Source organism: Notothenia rossii (genome assembly GCF_949606895.1).
Source record: "Notothenia rossii genome assembly, chromosome: 7".
Lineage (NCBI taxonomy): Eukaryota > Metazoa > Chordata > Actinopteri > Perciformes > Nototheniidae > Notothenia > Notothenia rossii.
Window position 1 is genome coordinate 79,649,180 of NC_136905.1, and position 16,599 is coordinate 79,665,778.

General features: G+C 40.5%; 1 protein-coding gene across 3 annotated transcripts in view; it reads right to left on the minus strand.

Annotated features, from left to right (window-relative positions):
• Positions 1–4,684: 4,684 nt before the first annotated feature.
• pld1a (phospholipase D1a) overlaps positions 4,685–16,599 on the minus strand; it is a 47,247-nt gene continuing 35,332 nt past the window's right edge. For all 3 annotated transcript variants that reach the window (XM_079691435.1, XM_079691434.1, XM_079691436.1), the window contains 13 exons: positions 16,343–16,528; positions 14,945–15,143; positions 14,665–14,793; positions 12,907–13,025; positions 12,320–12,433; positions 11,345–11,455; positions 10,813–10,901; positions 10,575–10,688; positions 10,359–10,408; positions 9,611–9,745; positions 8,467–8,620; positions 8,142–8,259; positions 4,685–6,841 (listed from right to left, as the gene is read on the minus strand). In XM_079691435.1, coding sequence (XP_079547561.1) covers positions 6,617–6,841; positions 8,142–8,259; positions 8,467–8,620; positions 9,611–9,745; positions 10,359–10,408; positions 10,575–10,688; positions 10,813–10,901; positions 11,345–11,455; positions 12,320–12,433; positions 12,907–13,025; positions 14,665–14,793; positions 14,945–15,143; positions 16,343–16,528 — 1,743 coding nt within the window. In that variant the 3' untranslated portion in view covers positions 4,685–6,616. The remainder of the gene's footprint in view (positions 6,842–8,141; positions 8,260–8,466; positions 8,621–9,610; positions 9,746–10,358; positions 10,409–10,574; positions 10,689–10,812; positions 10,902–11,344; positions 11,456–12,319; positions 12,434–12,906; positions 13,026–14,664; positions 14,794–14,944; positions 15,144–16,342; positions 16,529–16,599) is intronic.

Below are 16,599 nucleotides of genomic sequence, written 5' to 3' on the forward strand. Positions count from 1 at the left end.
AAGGGGGGGGGAGCGCTGCTTACTGCCCCGGCAAACCACGCCTGTTACTGGGCGGGGTCTGCTGAGGCTGAAGGGACTCCCAAACTTTTTTTTCTTTTTCCTTTTCGATGACCCTCATAGTACATACATACGGATTAAAGAACAGCAGCGTTTTATTACATAATGTATGTGTATAATGTCACCCTGTGTGTTGTTATTCAAAGACATGAGGACGTCTTTGTCAAATAGTTTTTCAAGCACACGTAAGAAATAAAGATTTGTTTTTAGTCCTCTTTATTTCACTGAGAAACAAATAAAACAAAATTAATTACATTACTTCTATACTAAAAGTTATATACCCCTGCTTTCTGTAACAAGATCACTTCAGAATATCATGTACTACAATTACAAAATATTTGACTATAACTTTTTAGATTTAAATTAAATTATAATTAAATGTATTGTAGGACTATCACCTATGAATTCAGGTTACCTGTTATTGTGTCCATCCTGCACACTAAATTTGATGTTGTCTTGAATGGGAAATCCCGCAATTAAGCGTTTCACTATTATAGATTTACTCAAGTGCTGTTTTTAAGTAGCCTACAATTTGAGGCACTGTGTGGTTGTCTTGAACATTGCTTTTTATGTTATTAATTTGTACTCCCCTTTGGAGAACCCTTCAGAGCCAAACAAGACTAATACAACTGTTTTCACGTGCTGAATAGCAATCTGTACGAGTGGAAACAATGTACTTTAGGATCCACTAAATGTAACACAAAAGAAAAGCAATGCACTGAGGGACCAGATTGTGGGTGCCAAAACCTGGTAAATATACATATATATAGAAATGAATAGAACAAAAGTGAAAGTGCAATGTCTGTCGTCCTGAGTGTTATTTGGCATCTTGTATAATATTCTGTGTAATTCATCACGTGTCACCGAGTTATTGGAAATTATACACGAGCCATTGTTGTGCTCTCAGGTGACTGTTTCCAGAGAATTCATTCCTACCCTGAGCCTCTGGTATTTTTCTGTGGTGTTTCCTGAGAACTGAAATGTTTTCACTGGCGTGGTTGCTTCTTCCAAAAACATCGTATGAACTTCATAATTATTGACATAAGAAGCTCATTTGCATATTGTTAATTATATGCTAGGCAGGTTAAACAGCAAGACACACTGGCAAGTCTCCATTTATTTTGATTTATATTTCACTTCTTAATATGTATTTTTATTTTTATTATTTTATTGTGTATAAAATAACAACAGCACTTCAGCATATTATGCAATTCAGTACAACCACAAACATGATTCAATTCAACTCAATTCAAGTTTATTTATATAGCCCAATATCACATATTTGTCTCAGAAGGCTTCACAAATCAACAAACACAATTGACAATGTAAAAGCAATGTAAAAACAACAAACATATCTTACAAGATAAATGTGAAAATACCAATGAAAAAGGGACATAACACAATGACACAAATTGTGATGAACATATTCTAACATTAAGGATGAGGAAACACACTGACACAGACAAAAATAAGTAATTTGAAAGGTATTGTGAGGTTATTACATTTGACTCCAGGTGTATCTGGCACTTTGTCACAGACAAATAAATACTCCAGCAATTCCACTTTCAAAAAGTTGGAGTTTTGTCAACAGACAAATAAAGTAGATTTATAATACTTGGCAAAACATCTGATCACCTGCGTTACATTTAACATTTGTCAGGAAATGTTTATTTCATCCTTGAATGAGCAGCGACACGCTTGGTTTGAAATATCATTTGTAAACTATTACTCATCTTGACTATCTGATATTAAAAAAAAGCAGCACAACATTCGCAAGAGTTAATATTTCAAAAAAAAAGATTCCATCCACTACAATGAAAATACACAGTTAAGAAAACTGAAAAAAGATTGACATTCTGGCAAAAAAAAAAAAAATGTGTTACCTGAACAGGCTCAATTAGAAATACTTCCAACTGCAGAAAAAAGTCTTCCTACATTTTATATGACTCCTATTGAAAAGATAACAAAATGATAAAACAAGGGTATACAACACTTTGATATACAAATCGGAAAAATGTGCAAACCAAAACGTTTAGTCTGATGGAACAGAGGCGGTGATCGTAAACAATTAAGTGAGTGTCTACTGAATAAGTCCATTCTCATTTTGGGTGCGTTACGTAGTCATCAAGATTCAATCAAAGGCTGATTCATGAGAATGCAGTGGAATCCTGCCAAATGAAACTATAAATGTCGTTAGAATTATTTTTCTGGCATCTCCAAGGCCAGACATAATAATTTCACAACCTTAGTGAAGAACATTAACCAGTTATTTTTTAGAACAAAACACAGAATAACTAAGCTGAGCGGGAGTCTTAAGGGGCATCATCACATTTAGAGGAAGTTGCTAACCTAACACGATATTGTGGTAAGTGTTAGAAATAAAAAACACAGGTTTCCTACAAAAATTACAAAAAAATTCCCATACTGTAGGTCAAATACCATTAAAGAATTATTTTTATAAAGCTTGACGGATACAGACCGCTACATTACAGAGAAGGGGATTATCTGTTGTCGCTGGGTAAAATGCTTAATTAAATCAAAACTAGACCTGCCAGGAAAACTGCTGGATTCGTTAGAGATCCTCATTGTCCTGTACGCTTTATCAACAGTCCTGACGGGACAGGCCTGAGTGCGCACCGTTGGCCAACGTACATTCAATGGGTTTGACTGAAAGCCTCAGGTAGGGCGAGTCCGTCTGTTTACAAGGAATATCTCTTCCACTTCTTTGTATTCATTCACATGCTTTAACATGTAATCATCATTTCAAGTTACATTTCCTGGTTGCAAATTAAACCTCCCTCCTGAGGATTCACAACACTGGGTAAACAATAAAACCCCCTAAGGTAAACCACCTGATTATTACACCCAAGAGTTTGCACTGACTGTGAGATACATGTAGGTTAAGCAGGTTCTTGCTTATTCAAAAATGTATTTTGTTCGCATGGCAATTAAGGTTGATTTACTCCATTACTTTTTATATCTTAAAAAGGTCCCCTATTATACTGTTTCTCATCAATATATTATAGGTCTCAGATATATACAAAACATGTCTCTGAAGTGTTTGGCTCCAAACACCAAACCGATCATTGCAGCATTACCCATAATCCCCTCTGTTTCAGCCCTGTTTCCAAAGTGCTGATTCTCTGTCTGTTACTTTAGATGAAAAATAAGGAGCCACTCCCCACGCCCCTCTGAGAGAGATTTGGTTAAAAAGAACACAATGGTGCTCTAGGAGGAGATTCAGGTGATAAGGTGGGGGGGGGGGTTACCTTGGTTACACAAGACAACAAATCGTTATGACATCATAAAGTGGCCAAAATCTGATCAGCTCATTTTCAGACAGGTTTTTATAGAAATGGATCAAAAAGAGAGAGAGAATCTTTGTTCCTGAAACTTTCAGAGTTTCTTTCCACAGAGGGGACACATGTTGATGTAGAAGAGACATGAAGAAGAGGGGACACATGTTGATGTAGAAGAGACATGAAGAAGAGGGGACACATGTTGATGTAGAAGAGACATGAAGAAGAGGGGACACATGCTGATGTAGAAGAGACATGAAGAAGAGGGGACACATGTTGATGTAGAAGAGACATGAAGAAGAGGGGACACATGCTGATGTAGAAGAGACATGGAGAAGAGGGGACACATGTTGATGTAGAAAAGACATGAAGAAGAGGGGACACATGTTGATGTAGAAGAGACATGAAGAAGAGGGGACACATGCTGATGTAGAAGAGACATGAAGAAGAGGGGACACATGCTGATGTAGAAGAGACATGAAGAAGAGGGGACACATGCTGATGTAGAAGAGACATGAAGAAGAGGGGACACATGTTGATGTAGAAGAGACATGAAGAAGAGGGGACACATGTTGATGTAGAAGAGACATGAAGAATAGGGGACACATGTTGATGTAGAAGAGCCATGAAGAAGAGGGGACACATGTTGATGTAGAAGAGACATGAAGAATAGGGGACACATGTTGATGTAGAAGAGACATGAAGAAGAGGGGACACATGCTGATGTAGAAGAGACATGAAGAAGAGGGGACACATGTTGATGTAGAAGAGACATGAAGAAGAGGGGACACATGTTGATGTAGAAGAGACATGAAGAAGAGGGGACACATGTTGATGTAGAAGAGACATGGAGAAGAGGGGACACATGTTGATGTAGAAGAGACATGAAGAAGAGGGGACACATGTTGATGTAGAAGAGACATGAAGAAGAGGGGACACATGCTGATGTAGAAGAGACATGAAGAAGAGGGGACACATGTTGATGTAGAAGAGACATGAAGAAGAGGGGACACATGCTGATGTAGAAGAGACATGGAGAAGAGGGGACACATGTTGATGTAGAAAAGACATGAAGAAGTGGATTTTGCACAATAGGTGACCTTTAAGAAACTATACCCTGATTAGCTTTCCAGTTAGTGCCTTACACATCATCATTTCTTTTTCATTTCAGACTTTTGCACTGATAACATTAAAGTTGTGTAACTAAAAAAAAAAGAAAGACACCTAAGATTTCTATAATAAATAATCCTTCGATTACAGTGTAAATATTCAAAAAAGAAAGATGAATAGAGTTCTTATATTAACTTAGTTAACTGAAAGAAACAACATTTCCAAATGTATTTTTATTTGTTAGCCACTTAAATTATGAATTACACTGTGTTACATGAACAGACACAAATTAGAAAAAGGTTTCAAATGTAGAAAAAAAAGGTACAACATAAACAGTGGAAGCAAGATCAGCTGAATTGAGCTCAAGGGGTACACATAGCGGATGCTTATGATAAAGAAATATGAAGTTACAACAATCCATATGCCATACATAGAAAATACATGTTTAAAGAATGTTAAATGATCAATTTTCCGTGGATAATGCAATGATAAATCCAGCATGGGTAAACAATGTGTTGAAATCAGTTCAGAGGCTGGGATGTTTTCACCCACTTCAGCTTACATCCATCACTTCCCTGGTCCCATTCAAAAATAAAACATCTATATGGATCCCCTTCATCAAAGTTATTGTCTGCTTCTGTCGAATAAGTGTCAAGGATTCTGATGCTGTGTGTGTGACTTAGGCGGAAAGTCATAATCAAAGGCCTATTGACGCCTAATGATCCGTTGATGGTTTGATTTACAGGAATCCTCCTCTGACAGTGCCAAGGCCGGACGGTAATGATTCATAACCTAAATCTCGTTAACTAATCCAGTTCAGCTGGGTTCTAAAGGAGTGGCTCTTTCATGTCACATGTAGTCCATGCAAATTCAAGAGAGTCCCTTCTCTGTGACCAATACAGGCTGTGTTACATTTAAAAAATTAAAAAATATTATTTTGACGCTGAGCAAAAATCTTCATCAACAAAACCACTGGAACTGCCAGGAAACTGGAAAACGCTATCTCGGCATGGGTTGCATGCTACAATAACCATTGTCTACATTGTTCAAACACTGTATATAAGACTGAGAGAAGTGGCATGAGGAAGTAAACGGCCCATATTAGACCGATGAACACAAGTGGATTTTTAAGAAAATAACACCATCTGTTGAGCAAAGAGGAAATGACTACTTTGAAATGATGAGCCGATTTTCCCATCCAGCCTCTGAAATATACCACTGATCCAGCCTCTGAACACATTGTGTTGTAACTGAGTTGAATTAGATGTTGTCCTTTTTTCAGATCAACACAGCTCCGTCTGATTTCAGCAGTACAGTTCAGACCTCATCCTGTCTAGTGGTTATCTGTCGCTAAGTACTGACGACAGGAAATATAATGTTTTTCAGAGATGTGATTGGTATATGCATTTTAGAATTCAGTTAACAAGATTCAAGCATCGTTAGAATCATGCACCACTGATGAACTGGTAGAAGAGTCTCTCTACATGTACTACACAGGAAAAAGTGATCACGTTTTTGATTTGTTTTACAGAAAAGAACCATCAAGACACATGTGAGAAAACTCACTTTGAAACTCATCAGTCCTCTGTGAGCTCATAAACCGCGTACGTAGCGCTGATGCACCTCACAAGAATAGACCACAAACTCAGGAAGTCACATGCATCACCATCTCGGTGTATTTTGCGATTACTTTAAACTAGAACCGAATAATTATTAGCGTCATTGTCAAAAACTTGCTATTGCCTCACCCTCATACCTGAAGAAATCCTCGCTGCCTTGTTAGCTTTTCCAACAGTCCAAAAGGGAAACGTGGGCAGAGTTGAGTTGATTCCCGGAAACCAGAGTTCATGTGCCTGTTATTCATCTCCACAGCTTCAATGCCGTCATAAATATCGTCCTCCTTTCACTTCTTCATACATCCCAAACGAGTTCATGCTTACCCAAAAAGCTGTGACTACAGTTTAGTGATTTTCAGTAGAAACAGGTTTGAGGGATTTGTCAATGCCCGGCAGTCATGTCAATCCAGAAGACTCGCTCATCTCTGGATTAAAAACGGTCTCTGCAATAATCCAACGTTACAAATTCAAAGACGATCCTGACGCTTCACTCAAGATGCTCAGAAAGTTCAACTCTGATGTGTCTGGCATCCTTTATGTCCAGATCTCCGTTGGGACCATGGCCTCCTTGGTTCCAACTGAGGGCATGAGGTTCTGCTCAGACAGGAAGTCCAGAGGAAACTGGACCAGGAAGCCTCGGATTTTGCGCAGTTCCTCCTGAGCGCGGGCCGGGTCGGACTGGGCCAAACCCGGCTTGGCCTGGTACTGCTCCAGCTCGGACATGTTCCTCACCAGGGAGGAAGGAAGGGATCGGAACACCTGCAGAAAAACATACACACATGTACTGTTTACATACTGATGACTTGAACTTAAACACTAGTTATAAACCACTTCTTGCAGCTCAATGTTAGTCCACAGCATGGGAAACATATCACCATCTATTGGATAGAGTGACTTGGTATATAGTACACATATTCAAGGTTACAATTCATGGCATTTAGCTGATGCTTTTGTCCAAAGAAACACCTTACATATACTTCAATGGCAATTCGGAGTTAAGTACCCAAGGACAATTCGACATGTTGACCGCCCACTAACAGGTTGCTAAGGAAAAATCCCAATTAATTTTCAGGGTGAAAAAACTGACTGTGAAATGTCCCAAAATGGCCAGAGGATAAAGCATTGTGATAGGGGCCCAATCCCAAACCACCCCCTACACACTACCCCTCCGTTCGCGCGGAGGGTCCGCCACATTAAGTCCAAACCAACGAGTGTGGAGGGGGAGTGGGTCATCAAGCAATCAAACAGCGAGTCTGCAGCGGTGCTGACTGGAGACCGGTCTCTACCTGACCGGAGTCACGCTGTGTGCGTTTGTCAGGAAACACGCTGTTTACAAGTAGTTCCAGCAAACATCCACTGATAAATTGCGATGTTAACAACCTCATGATAACCTCATATGTTTTTAACTTAGGATCATATACCTGTGTTTAGTCTAGAAAAAGGTAAATGTGTGCATTTTATTATAAAGTTGTGTATATTTACAGACTGCTGCAAAAACTAATAAGCTTATAAAAATCAGGTTTAAAACTAAAAGAGAAGACAATTAAAGATGTTTGGAGTTTTATTTTAGTTATTAATTTCAAATGTTTTGTCAAAGATATGCAGATTTGAAACCGTTGTTACATACAGTTACAGCATTTCCTGTTTCTGCCGGAGAGAGGGGAGGCCGTCCCAAAGCTTGCTGCTGTATTTACTCCCTCCATCTGACAGGAGGGAGCCTCGTTGAGCTGCGAGTGTCACTCCACGGAGGTCACTCCGTCACGGAGGGGTAGTGTGTAGGGGTAGGGTGTAGGGCGTGGTTTGGGATTGGGCCTAAGTCAACAACAGTCAGGCCCTCCACTAGTGGCACATATTTATGGTGATTGGATATACTAGAATGATCCCCACTTCACCCTATGCCTTAATATTTAATGAATCCTAAACTTGTTATACATGTTTTTCTTAGATAGGTGACATTTGATAATGATGTTTAATTAACAGCTATTTTAAAAAGCAGCATCTAGCTCCTCAGGCTAATGACTTATAATGTCCCCTCCCAAACCATCATGTATCCCCGTACCTTCTCATAGATTGTGGCGTTGCGGCCAGCCGTGGTCATCCACACCTCCTTATAGAAGCGCTCGCTGATCGGGTCGGACAGGTCGATACTGGTGTCAGTGTGACCTCCAAGGATAGTCCTGTTCAAAAGAGAAGATACATGATGTAAACAGAGCATTTTTTATTACTCGTAAGAGATTTCTAAGTGATTTTGAATGGATGTTGAGGAAATATGGAAGGCAAGATACATCTAGTAAGCCTTTAGAATTGAAACATAACTTTGAATAATGTTCCACTAAATTATAAAGTGCTCCTTAAACACAACTCTGTCTCAATCACACACACACCTGAAGCATTCGAGGCGCAGCTGCAGTGCGTAGGGTCCAGCTTCGTACTCCTGTCCATCCATCATCGAAGGGACCTTTTCAGAGTCCTCGATAATCACCGCCACCTCACTGTCACGTTTACCCAGCATGCTTCTGTCGTTGATGTTGGCAGAACCTGAAACAATCGAACAGAACAAGAAACTGAATATCATCTGACTCAGTGGTTCCCAACCTGGGGGGCGCCAAAGATCGCAGGGGGGGGGCGCCAGGCCTCAGATGATTTGAGGCCAAATATCGTATTTAGACTTTTTTTTTTCTAATTTTCTTTTTTTTTTACATATAATTTTAAGGCAATACATGATTATCACTAAAAGCCTTGTCTCTACATTACAATAAAATATAAAAAATAATTGATTAATTAATTTTAATTCAAATGTAAGTTAGTACTGTAGCTATTATAGGCATAAAAAGAAAGAAATGTATAATTCTTTCTTTAATAGAAATGTTTCTTCTGCCCGGAAAGTGTCCCAACCAGGCTTGTCTGGATAAGCGCATTTTTAAAACATAGTCATTGTCCATGCCGGTTTCAGTTGGATTATTTGTCACAGTTGCTCCGAGACTTTTAAACTTTAATTACCGCTGATGGCCCCCCCCCCCCCCCCCCCTGTGTGTGTGTGTGTGGGGGGGGGGGGGGGGGGGCGCAACTTCCAACATCAGTCATTTGGGGGGGGTCTTGGGAACAAAGGTTGGGAACCCATGATCTGACTAGTAGCAATACGACATAATCTTGCTTCAAATAGCAATAATGTTGTGGTTCTATAAAACAATAGAACTTTATAAGCCTTACATTTACAATATTGTCAGAATAAGCATTTTAGAGAGTAAAAGTAAAATAAAAAACGAGTGCAAGAGAGAGAGCATATTTCAATCCTTTTTGAGTTGAAGTACTGCGCGTTATCAGCCATCAGAGGGCGCAGCAGAGCTATGCTACAGCAGTCACTGTTTGTTTTCACATTCGTTACTGCACATTTGGTTAAAGACACACAACCGAGGCCAGATCTTTTGATTTATCACCTTTGAAAAGTGACAAGAGTGAGAATAGAAGTTGGCGGAACAACATAAAAGAAAAAAAGAAAGAAAGTGAGAGAGCAGAGGAGAGACTGACCGATGATGACGGTGTTGTCGTCAGCGATGAGCATCTTGCTGTGGACGTAAATGAGCTCTGTGACGAGGCGTCCCTCCAGCTCAGCGTGAGTCCGCAGGCCAGCGAAGGAGATGTAATTCATCCAATGGTCGTCCACTGGAGAGGGGAGGACAGGAGGGAAAAGAGAGGACATTCAGATAAATTAGAAAAATAATTGCACTTTTCCAACTCTAACTTTAAAGTGGACCTATCATGCTATATTTGAATAATATAGTGTAGGACCATACCTATATATAAGGCATATTTATACTTTTCATTTTTCAAAATACCAAACAGATCATGCATTTTAGCCATTCCTCATTTCGCTCAATTTAACACTGTCTTTGCATGGGCTGATTCTGTGAGAACAGCACCATCTACAGGCCTGGCATATGTACTACAGCGTCTGCAGCGCTTTCGAACGGCAATGTCCGTGGCTGTCTCCTCCTGATTGGTGGAGTTGGCCCAATAGCCGTAGCACCACTTCTGTGACATCATAGAAGTGTTCAAATCTGGATCAGTCTGTATCAGATCCGTTGCAGCCCCTTTGTAAGAGACTTGGGTATGGAGGAAAATAGAGAGGGTTGTGTTTTCTGACACTTGGTGAGTTCCCTGGAACACCGGGGACACATGTTCATATAGAAGACGTACAAAAGTGCATTTTGCATGAAAGGTCACCTTTAATATTGGTTTTCGAAACGATTAATTTAAAATGTATTTTTGTACTTACTCTCCTTTTTCAGCTGCGAGATGATGGAGTACTCTCCCCTGATCATGGTTCTGAGGAGGCGGATTGAAACATAATCAGAAAGTATTAAAATATTTCACATCCTGGACTTGAAAGAAATACAACACAATGGGTTTCTAAGGACACTTCCAAATATGCTTTCTCATTTCCCCTTACTCTTCCTCTTTTAATATAAAATTTGTTTTATTTCAGTTCCACCTGTAGTTGAAGTGCATCACAGCCTGGATGGCGTTCCCTCCTCCGGTGGTGATGTCCCCCTCAAAGCCAGGCAGCAGGGGGGTGACCACATACACCCGGTACTTCTTACCCTCCCTGAGAGCAAACACACATTGGTTACATAAACGTGAGAAGCAGAAGTAGAGGAGACCAATCGTGTCTCAACGCCTTCCTTTAATCACGAGTAGAATCTAAACAACCAAAAGAAAAAGGGAAGTACTTGTGCGCTCTGAGGATCCTCTCGATGATGGCGTCTCCGATCTTGTTGTAGACCGTCCTGTTGTCGGCACAGCTGATGAAGAACTGGTTCTGATAGGAGAAGGTCAAATATGTAAAGAAACAAACCAAAAGAGAGACCCTTAATACAGCTCATAGTTTGTTTCTAAAAGTACAACTTCTTAGATAGACACGAGGAAGCACATTCACAATCATATTTGTAACACTAATTCGAGTTTCGATTCTGCAGTACTAGTAGTGCAGTGTTGATTTGTTATGTTAAGTAGATCCAACATTTTAGCTTTCTATCTTTTATATTATTGTCCATTTAGAATTAATGTCATATTGTAAAAACTAAAGTTATTCAATAGTTATGACAATTTTATTTGTACAAACCAGTGATAATGCTGAAAGGTCAATTAACCTAATTAGAGTACATTTTATTACACAGTGACACAGCACGCGGATGAATTGAGCTCATTACGACTTCAAATCATATTTTGTGTTTTCCTATCCTGGCCTCAGTGCTGGTTTACCTCGATGTAGATGTAGTGTTTGCTCTTAGCGATGACCTGGACGTAGGCACTGTGGATGGACTCCTCGTGGTACTTGATACCTGCCGACCAATCTGCTGCGGACCGCAACACCTAACACACAGAAGCAGACATATTAAAGCAGCAATTCTACACATTTGAATATTCGTGAATGGTTATCTCCGATATAGTATGGATAAATGTGTCTTTAAGCAATCAAATTGTATCGCTATATATTATTATATCATAAAGTGTCAGTATAAGGTTATAACAAACACCAGTATAAAAAATCTCAACTATTTGTTTAATATATTCTCCTCTTTAAACTCTACTCATGGCAAACATATTCAAAGTGAAAAATATGTCCTGTAAGGAAATTCACTTTACAACAAATATAATAATTAAAACAAATATATATGACAAAATTATTAAGAGGTATTTATAAAATTGGTGTGTGTTATCACTGGCTATAGTAAATACAAATGGAAAGTTGTAATGTGAGAAGTTTGAATGAAACACACAAACATTTATAAAACGACACAAAAGAACATTTTCTGATAAACCCAAACATGATGGAGTTGAAATGGGCTCTTGTGCGCTTCTTATTTTAGACAAGCGTTTCACTCAAAGGTCGGTTCCTTTCGGCTAAAAACCTCTGGGTATCACACGAGCAAACCTTTGTAGTTATATAACTTTTTGGCCCATGGAGAGCTTTTTAACGCTCACTCACTTTTATCGTTCTCCAGCAGAGCTTGCAGGCTGGTTTGAGGAAAGAACTGATGGAAAGTTGGAGTTTAAACTCTTCTTGTTTTTCTCTGTAATTGTCGAGCAGTGGTTGGCTCAACGTTTGGGTGGGTTTTGCTTCACCTTATCATTTTGTATAATTATAAAGAAGGGAAAAAACCCACTTTCCACAACATGTGTTTTATGAGTGCAGATAAAGGTAAAAATGGCGCTTGGTGTGTTCAGTTCTCCTACCTGCGCTTTGACGTTGACGCAGCCAGGGACTTGGTATCGGAGGTCGTTGGCGGTGGAGTGAGACTTGGGCAGCAGGAATGGATAAGACAGAGAGCGATACTTTGGCTTCATGATCTGTAGGGAAGACGGTTGGAGAACATGGGCAGAGGAAGGGTTAAGAGGAGGAATGGAAACGAGTAAACAGAGGAGAACAGCAGGGAAAACATGAAGCAATGGAAAGACAGAAGTGTGAGAGTGAGGATTAAAGTGTTTCTTCCACTCACCCAGCCAGACAGTTTCCTAAGCTTTCACCAGGTCAGTGTATATGTGTTTTGAGTCATCCAAACATGATTTCCCCCAGTTAAATACATTAGTTGGCTCCGAAATGCTATGTTTATGGCTTTCAATTAGCATTAGAAATATTCAAATCAAGTATTCAAGGTAAAAGGCTAGCAGTCCTTAAAGGTGATTTAAAAAGAATCAAAGAAACTCCAGTGTGTGTGTGTGTGTGTGTGTGTGTGTGTGTGTGTGTGTGTGTGTGTGTGTGTGTGTGTGTGTGTGTGTGTGTGTGTGTGTGTGTGTGTGTGTGTGTGTGTGAGTTTCGGTACCTTTGTGAAGTTCCAGCGTTGAATAAAGTGCCTGGCCACATCCCGCGCCGCTCTGCCGTGAACCACCGAGGCGATGTCATGCCAGGGCATTCTGGGAGTGGTGTACCTGTCGATGAAGTCTGCAGAGACCGAAGACAGAAACACGTGTGTGAGACGGATAAAGGACGTACAAAGATACCGTGTAGTAGAATAAAAGGGAGGGATACATGGGAGAAAAATGCTCAGAAAGAAATAACAGTGTTTTACGGTTGTGAGTTCTCCTAATGACTATGTGTTTCCATTGCATTTCCACCAGACTCAGGCCATAAGACTGTCAAACACCTGAACTAAGAACATGCATAACATTCACCTGTTTGTAATTTACTTGTATATAGACTCTTATGGCACTACTTCTATTCTATTTTATTGTATTAACTTGCACAATTGTTTTATTGTGTTGCACTGTTGGAGGAGCCTGTGACCTAAGATTTTCATCGACATAACTACACTGTAGCTATGTACGAATGATAATAAAAGCCTTGAATCTTGAATCTAAAGGTCAAACAGGAAAAATAATAAGACTAACGGCCCGTCTACACTACAGGCATAAAAAAATCTTGAAGCTGGGCGTGTCTGAAGCTTGGCGATTTTTTGCGAGCAACGCGACCAACAACCAATCACATGAATCTCCCGCCCCCGACATACAAAGCAATAGCAATGTAAACGAAGTAAACTGGATACAAACTCCCCAAACAGGCGAAAACCTACCAGTTTCACCCACTGTCTCTGCCACCTCCCTCCATGCCTGGTTCCTCCGGTTTGCATCCCGGTAAATAGTTCTGGTCGTAAAGAACCGGGTGATTTGCTACCGTAATATCTCGTTTGGAATATGAGGAAATGAACTGCGGTCTGGCTCTCCCAGCTTCCACGCGGTTTGATTGGCTGCGCTTGCACTGGCGGGATTTGCATAAACAGGATTTGATTGGCTGATGCCAAGCATCGAGCCTCAAAAGTTGAACATTGTTCAACTTTTGATGCCCTTAGATGCTCGTGATGCTTGCCATGCCATGCTATGCTCCCCACAATGCAGTTTGGCGAAGATTAAAAATCTTCTACGTCACCCCATTCAAGTGAATGGGCGAAGCGTTGAAAGCATTTTTTGATGCCTGTAGTGTAGACGGGCCGTAAGATTAAAATGAAGGTGGGCATTATGAACGAAAAACGAGTTTTAGGTTTAGCAATTATGTAAAGCAGTGTTTCTCAAACTTTTTCATACCAAGGACCACTTAACCAATAAAAAAACACTCGCGGACCACCCGACTCCACAAATATCCAAAAACACATCGTTTTTTACAAATCGCCTGAAAATGGTACAAAGAAGTGGCAACATGTGTGATGAAGGTGTTTATCTGGGCTATATCATGCAATCGAAAGTGAAACTTAAGCTTGCTCCATTGCGGAGATATTCCCGCGAGAGTGCGGAAAACTTAAATGTATTTATTTATTTCAAATGTGAAATTTTACCAATATACTCGCTGACCAATAGGGGGCACTCACGGACCACCAGTGGTCCGCGGACCACACTTTGAGAAGCACTGATGTAAAGTAAGCCCTAACTAAGAGTGCATGCTAGCATTTTCATGTGTGTGTGTGTGTGTGTGTGTGTGTGTGTGTGTGTGTGTGTGTGTGTGTGTGTGTGTGTGTGTGTGTGTGTGTGTGTGTGTGTGTGTGTGTGTGTGTGTGTGTGTGTGTGTGTGTGTGTGTGTGTGTGAAACAGACCATCAAAAGGTTTCTCTAACTGGATCCAGTCCCTGTAGACGAAGTTGCAGTAGTCTTTTCCATGCCAGAAGCGTGTGCGACCCTGTAACTCTCCAACGCCAGTCTTTAGGCTTTTCACCGAGCCACTCCCTACACACCCAAAACAAATGAAAACATTATGGTAATAGGCCTACATTTACTGAATATAGCACCTTTATATCCTTTACACAATGTGCCTTTCATTCAACTACACATAACATAATGATTCATGTTTTCTGTGTGTCTTCTCATGCTCACACACCGGTGCTGTCCACGCTGCTCACACTGTCTGCGTGTTGCAGTGTGTGTTTGTGCAGGTGTTTGTACAGACTGAAGCGAGCCTTCCTGCTGCGTCCGATCCCCTTCAGCTTCGGCAGGTCCACCGGGTCTCCTCGTCCGTTGACGTTGGAGACCTCCACGGAGGACACGCCCTTTTTGGACGGAGTGGTGGTGGAGCCAGCCTGGGTGCAAGAACAAAAAATTGAAAGTCCACTCAGTTATGGGATTGGATAATTGATTAAACGCCCATAACTGATATAAGTGAAAACACACCATATTGCCACCATTTAGATTTCTTAAAGGTCACCTATTCTGCAAAATCCACTTTTTTCATGTCTTTTCTACATAAACATGTGTCCCCTCTTCTTCATGTCTCTTCTACATCAACATGTGTCCCCTCTTCTTCATGTCTCTTCTACATCAACATGTGTCCCCTCTGCGTTAAGAGATTCTGGAAGTTTCAGGAACAAAGATTCTCTCTCTTTTTGTCCTGATCCATTTCTATAAAAACCTGTCTGAAAATGAGCTGATCAGATTTTGGCCACTTTATGATATCATAACGATTTTTTGTCTTGTGTACCCATTAGCCAATCAGCAACCAAGGTCACCCCCCCCCCCCCCACCTTATCACCTGAATCTCCTCCTAGAGCACCATTGTGTTCTTTTTAACCAAATCTCTCTCAGAGGGGCGTGGGGAGGGGCTCCTTATTTTCATCTAAAGTAACAGACAGAGAATCAGCACTTTGGAAACAGGGCTGAAACAGAGGGGATTATGGGTAATGCTACAATGCACAATATGTTTGGTATTTCGAGCCAAACACTTCGGAGACATGTTTTGTATATATCTGAGACCTATAATATATTGATGAAAAACAGTATAATAGGGGACCTTTAAGAAATCTAGCTGTATTACCAGGTGCAATTTTTAAATTGTCCTTTACTTTGGTTTACGAAATCGTATGTCGATATCTAGTTTTAAGCCAGATCTGGTGCCCATTTCTTCTTGCATCCCTAGATGGTGGTGTTGTTGAGTTATATTACCTAATAAATAGTCTTCCTTTATTTATATAAATGACAATGTGCGTGGTTTTATATGACAACGTGTGTGTGCCTGTACTGCCTGTTCTATTAAAAGAAGAGACCTTTTCATAGCTTGCACTGTGAAAGTGTTCTTTCAATTCTGTATTCATGCACATACAAAACCAACGAGTTACATGCAACGCAACCTCTTCACCACCCTTGTGCAACTGTGTGAGTTTGAGGACAATTCTCAATTTCTTCCTCTCTCTTCCTTCTCATATTTTAACCATAGAGCCACATTGATTGCCTATACCTCCAGACTGTAGACATGTAATTAGTTGTGTAAAGTTGTGTGTTCAACCTGCTCAAGAGCCACAGATCGCGTCACGCTGCCGACATCTGTCAGCCGGTGCTCTCTGTCGTCCCAGCGACCATATGCCAGGTCGATCCCACCCACGAAGGCCACCGATTGGTCAATGATAACGATCTTCTCGTGATGCGCCCACAGATAGACGGAGGACGAGACGTGATCTGGATGACGCATCACCTAAGACAAAAACATGGGAAATACAGCTCAAATGAATTCACACACAAAGTAAAAACAAATGTGTATTAACT